The following is a 5,731-nucleotide window of genomic DNA, read 5'->3' on the forward strand; positions in this document are numbered from 1 at the left end:
AGAGACTAGAAGAGGACACCAAGTTCATTGAAAATTCAATTGAAGAATTTGGAAAAAAACCTAGGCGTTTACAATTATTATTTAAAAAATAAGTATTATAACACATGATATAAATAATATATAGACAACATTGTAAAATAAGTATAAATGTATAATAATAAATAATAGAAATAATGTAGATAATTATGCAAAATAAAATAGTTGTAATACCATTCAATTTTTTTAATTTAATTTTGTAATTTTTTTTTTTTTGTCAAGCCAAGGGGGTACAAATGCACCCCCCTCACGGCGCCCATAGCTTTAAATTATCCTGAACTCCTGACACACCTTAAGAGTATAATCTATTGAATACCGCTCAGCCAACTGTAAGCTCAAACTATTAACTTTATCCAATAAATCCTGTCCTCTGTCTTCTAATTCTTTCCTCGATCTAATCTCTTCCACAAGCCTTCCATGAAGTCTAAGTTTCCGCGGAGTATTGGCTGAAAGATGCTTAGGTGTTTGAACACCCATGCTACTCACTTCAATTTCAAACGATGTTGATGCATCTGATGTGGTGACTGACATGTTAACAGTAGACAAGTCTAAGAATAAAAATAAAAATATAATTATTACTTACTTCTTATAACTAATTTCTAAAGTTTGATTTTGATGCGGTCCCGCGTGATGGCAGTTTGAATTGGCCTTTACGCGGAAATCCGCGCTGAACCTCTCAAACAACCGCCAACCGACGACGGACGACACCGGCATACGACATTTCACGAACTCAGTAAAATCAGTAAAATACCTAAGAAGAAAAAATATTTTATAGTTCATATCATAGACTATGTACTGGCCGGCATCCACGCGACCGCGCTTTAGGCGTTAGTGGCATTACTGCATTAGGCTTAGTTTTTTCTTTTTAGTTAAATTATAAGTTTATGATTCAATAAATAATTAACTAAACCATCATTCAATAATAAATAATAAATAAGATATTAAATAAAATAGACAATAGGTGTGACGTGTATTATATCATAAGTGGTTCAATGCATGACTATATAATAGCCATGGTTCAATGTAGTTTATGAGGTATTTATTTTATGATTTTTTTTATGTTTTTCTGTGCTAAAAAATTAAATTTTAGATTTCCGTTTTTCTGCTCTATTCATTTCTCTTATATGTATGTACATTCTTGTTCGAACTAGGCATTCTACAACTTCATTTGGGATGCATTTTCCATTGACATGCTGCTTAACTATTGTGGTTAATTGATGTGCAATACCCTTTTCATTGTCAAACGCTTGAATAAAGATACTCTCTAAAACTTTTGACACATTCAGAAGATCTTTTGACGGACAAGTCAGGTATCCTAAAAATAATGAAACAGCATATTTAATTATTTCACAACAAATTTCCGGAGTACAGAGTACAAACGACAAAATATAACCTTTTGATATGTAAGACATCCACGATCCACTTTCAAAGTTTGTTACATTGCTAGTATCTTCTAAGAATGGATATTTATTTTTAAATTTTTTAGCTACAGATCCAGATATATATATCAAATTATCTTCCTCGCATGGATCTTTTGAAGTGTATAACTCTTCAACAGTTTTCTAAAAACCACAATGGTATGTATTAACAATCTATTTATCAATTTTTAATTTGTTTATTGAATGCCTTGAATATCTTTGATACCTACCTGTAGTTCAAATGAATTTAATAGTTATAAATATTCATTTTCTATTGCTTCAGTCCCCGTTATTGTGGATTCTTCTAATATTTCAGAAGTCTGAAATATCTGTGCCGTAAGTGGTGTGTACATTTCCTTAAATTTGTCATTTGATTCCAGTAAACAACTTTCATTTCTACTATCTTCAGTATTAGTGTTTCTTATGAAAAATGCTGAAGAATTTTTTCCTAATATGTACCATCTTAGGCTTAAAACATAGATAATTAATTTTAATAAAGGCTATATTTTAGTAAGTTATTTAAAATTCAATATTACCGATATTTGAAATCTATAGGGGTTGAATGGTCATTAGGTCCTCCCATGAATCTCATAAAACTAAAAAAAGTTTTCTAATACCTAAATAAATGTAGGTACACACAATTAATTATTTTTATAAAAAAGTAGGTAGATAGAAAAATGTTTAATTACATCCTAGTTAAGCAGTCTTGTAATAATATATTCTATCCCAATAGAATCGTTAAGGTCTTTATAAAGGTTTCTTAAAGATAAATTTGAAATAAGAATTCTCTTTTGGAATGGCATAAGGTTTTTTTTCTTATGTACTCTCATTGTACTAATAAAATTATCCATCAAATTTAAAATATTGTTCTGCTCATCCAAATGTATTCCATATGCACTTGAATTGTCCCCTAACATTTGCTGAGAGTTATGAAGATCAAACCAGTTATTTATCAACAAAATTGTTTCTGAACACTAGATATAAACAATTTGATTAAGTATCTATACAATGTGATAATATCCAAACTCAGTAAATTTACTTCTTTCCAATTATATGTTAATGCACACATGTCTCCATAGTATTGCATTGCTTCAGCAACTGTCCTGGAAAGAAGTTGGGCCGCCGTTTTACTTTTTGATGTTGAACTCCACTGACATTTAAATGAAACTTTGTCACTTTGTAAGTAAAAGTCAAGTCATTTGAACCTTGTATTTTCAACAAAGATTCCAACAAACTTTTACCGATGTATTTATTACCTTAACAATTTAATAATAATACATCGTAATAAATAAAATATGAAGTAAACAAAATTATTTATATAAACTTAAAGTATTACCATTTTCAGTATCCATATTAAATTCATGATCAATGATGTTATTTCTAATCAGCTTCAATAAATGTGGTACATCGGCAAAGACATGGATGTTTTTACCAGTACTGGGATGTAAAAAACTACTTTTTGTGTGGGTAATTTTCAATAAATTCCACAAAGAAATGTTAGTAGGACCCATGTCACTTGTAACGGCTACTACATTATATACACAGTTGTATAATTTACTAATTATGTTGCTTAGTATTGAAGCAGTCATTGGTGTATCATAAGAATAATAGACTGGCTGCATCCAAGATTTAAAGAGTCCTCTAACCATGACCACTTGAACAGTTTGATGAGGTCCTAAAACTTGATCAACTGCTCTATTATAGCATACATCATGTCAGTGGCGGTTTTTGGAATTTTTTNTGCAGATCCAATGCGCATGACGCTGACGTCACGTACGCAAAAAATCTATAGAAGTTCCCGATTATAATGTTGCACAGCCCAGCCGTAGAGTGATATTATTCTATGAGCCTACCTCACTTGCCACCGCGATTCAAGAGCATACCTACTACTTTTAATCGTGCTTAAACACGTCATGTGCGATGTGCGGCGCGCGAAACATGCCATAAAACCATGTTCGATGTGATCACACACGGTGATTTCTTTTATGGTCAGTGGCGGTTTTTGGATTTTTTTCTGGGGGGGGGGGGTCCTTTAACATTATCTTATAATACATAATGACAAAAAAGTATAACCCATTAATAATAACTAAATATAATTTAATTCTTACATAAACGAAAAACTATAACATAGCATTTTAGTTACAATACAAAATCAACTTTTCGTTTTTTTTTTTATCAATTCGTCCAAAACTTCGTCAGCTGTTAATTTCAAATCTTTATAAATACACATCATAGCTAGACCATTTAATCTTTTCTGAAATATTAATTAAATTATGTTTAATATTTTAAAATATGAATTATGATTTCCTTAATTAATTAAATAAAATAAAATAAATTTAAATAATTAATTTTATAAAATCGACTTATCGTGATCGATACACAATGTTATATTATGCATTAAAAATCTACTAGCGTGGTTATAAATGGCTGTAAAGTGTAAATATTAGTAAATTTTATTTTTGTCCAAGAAAAAATAATAAATAAAACAATATAAAAATGATAATTTAAAATCAGTAAAACACAATTTTAGACTTTTGTAGAGACTTTCATAAACCATTGAAATTAAAATAATTTTTAAATTTTCTTAATATTTATCTAACCTAATTTGGCTACGCCACTTATATAATAGGTACCTATTCAATTTTTATTATAAATATTTAAATTTTTACGAACTTGAATTTTAAATATTTTTGAAAGTCGATTCAAATTGAATGGTAATCTTAAATTAAAAGAATATTTGTGAATAATAATTAGTAACTAATTCGTATTAACAACAAAATTAAAAATTTACAATTTAGACTTCGACAGGCGCGATGCACGACAGCTGAAAAGTGAAAGTATTGAAGCCAGGGGAAAAAACTATCAGATTATTTTAGACTCGACTTAGTTTTATTTTGCAGTTGCTCAGTGCACGTCAGTGTCGTAGTACGTAGTCGTCGCGAGTGCACGTATATCAATGTAATGGCTCCTCCGAAAATAAGAACGTATATCGATGATTATGTCAAATTTGGTTTTACGTTTATTGAAAAGATGGTGTCCAAAAGCCTCAGTGTGTTATTTGTCACGTTGTATTAAGTAACGATGCCCTCCGACCTAGTCGACAAGAACGACATTTAACCACAGCTCATCCGATGCTAAAAGGAAAACCTAAAGAGTTTTTTGTTGCTAAAAAAAATTCTTTAAGTATAATGAAAATTGACCATACCGGAGAGTTTCAACAGAATAATGAAAAAATTGTTGAAGCTTCATATCACATCGCCTTCATGGTGGCTCAGCAAAAGAAACCTCATACCTTGGGTGAAACATTAATTAAACCTAGCATACTTAAAACTGTTGAAATAGTACTTGGCGCAGAAAGCAAAAGGAAAATAGCTCAATTATCTCTTCCAGATAATACAGTGAAACGACGTATAGATGAATTAGCTTTGGACATTAAAAATCAGTTGATTCATAAATTAAAACATTCCGTATTCTTTGCAATCCAGTGTGATGAATCAACTGATGTGGCCAATTGTTGCCAGCTATTAGTTTACTGCCGTTTTATAAATGAACAGTCCATCGCAGAAGAACTTCTATTTTCCCAGGCTTTAAATTCCACCTCAAAAGGCAGTGACGTTTTGTCTGCCATTGACATATTTTTTGATCAGAATGGTTTGTCTTGGAAAAATGTTGTAGGTGTCTGTACAGACGGTGCACCTGCAATGCTAGGATCAAGATCGGGTTTTGTAAGCCTAACAAAAAATAAAAACCCGTCAATAATTGGTTCTCATTGTGTAATACACCGACAAGCTTTAGCTGCAAAAACGCTGCCATCTGAACTTAAAAATGTACTTGAAGTATGTATAAAAGTTGTTAACACCATGAATAAATAAACAGGCATGATCACTAGATTATTTCACGCAGATTATTTATTCCCCAGACTTGGAAGAAAAACTATATATCATGGAGAAAAAGTTATTCCCACTAAAATATTATTTCATTCCAAATTATATATAATATTATAATAATATATTAAGATTACTATATTATTATAATACTAGCTGCTTGTGAAACTCGGGGGCTTGTGAGACTCGGCGATGCAGGCGTCAATGTCGTTGAAATTACTTTTAGAAGTCACTCCTGTTGACGTCATGGGTAGTTAAAAAACAAAAATTTAGGAGGTGATAACGATTTTTGATAAGTCTTAGAGATCTCGTTTCGAGCGCGGGAATGTTTGAAATTTCACTTCACCCACGAAAATCGGCAATTGAATAACACGGTTCCCCGTCGCATGTCCT

The 5,731-nt window shown here is 31.1% G+C and overlaps 1 protein-coding gene across 1 annotated transcript; it reads left to right on the top strand.

The window, feature by feature from the left end:
* Positions 1-3,166: 3,166 nt before the first annotated feature.
* Positions 3,167-5,326, top strand: LOC111032998 (protein ZBED8-like). Its single transcript, XM_022313524.1, has 2 exons — positions 3,167-3,227; positions 4,485-5,326. Exons 1-2 carry the CDS (start codon positions 3,167-3,169, stop codon positions 5,324-5,326), a joined length of 903 nt encoding a protein of 300 aa, XP_022169216.1.
* The last annotated feature ends 405 nt before the right edge of the window (positions 5,327-5,731 follow it).

Source organism: Myzus persicae, unplaced genomic scaffold, assembly GCF_001856785.1.
Source record: "Myzus persicae strain clone G006 unplaced genomic scaffold, MPER_G0061.0, whole genome shotgun sequence".
Classification (NCBI taxonomy): Eukaryota; Metazoa; Arthropoda; class Insecta; order Hemiptera; family Aphididae; genus Myzus; species Myzus persicae.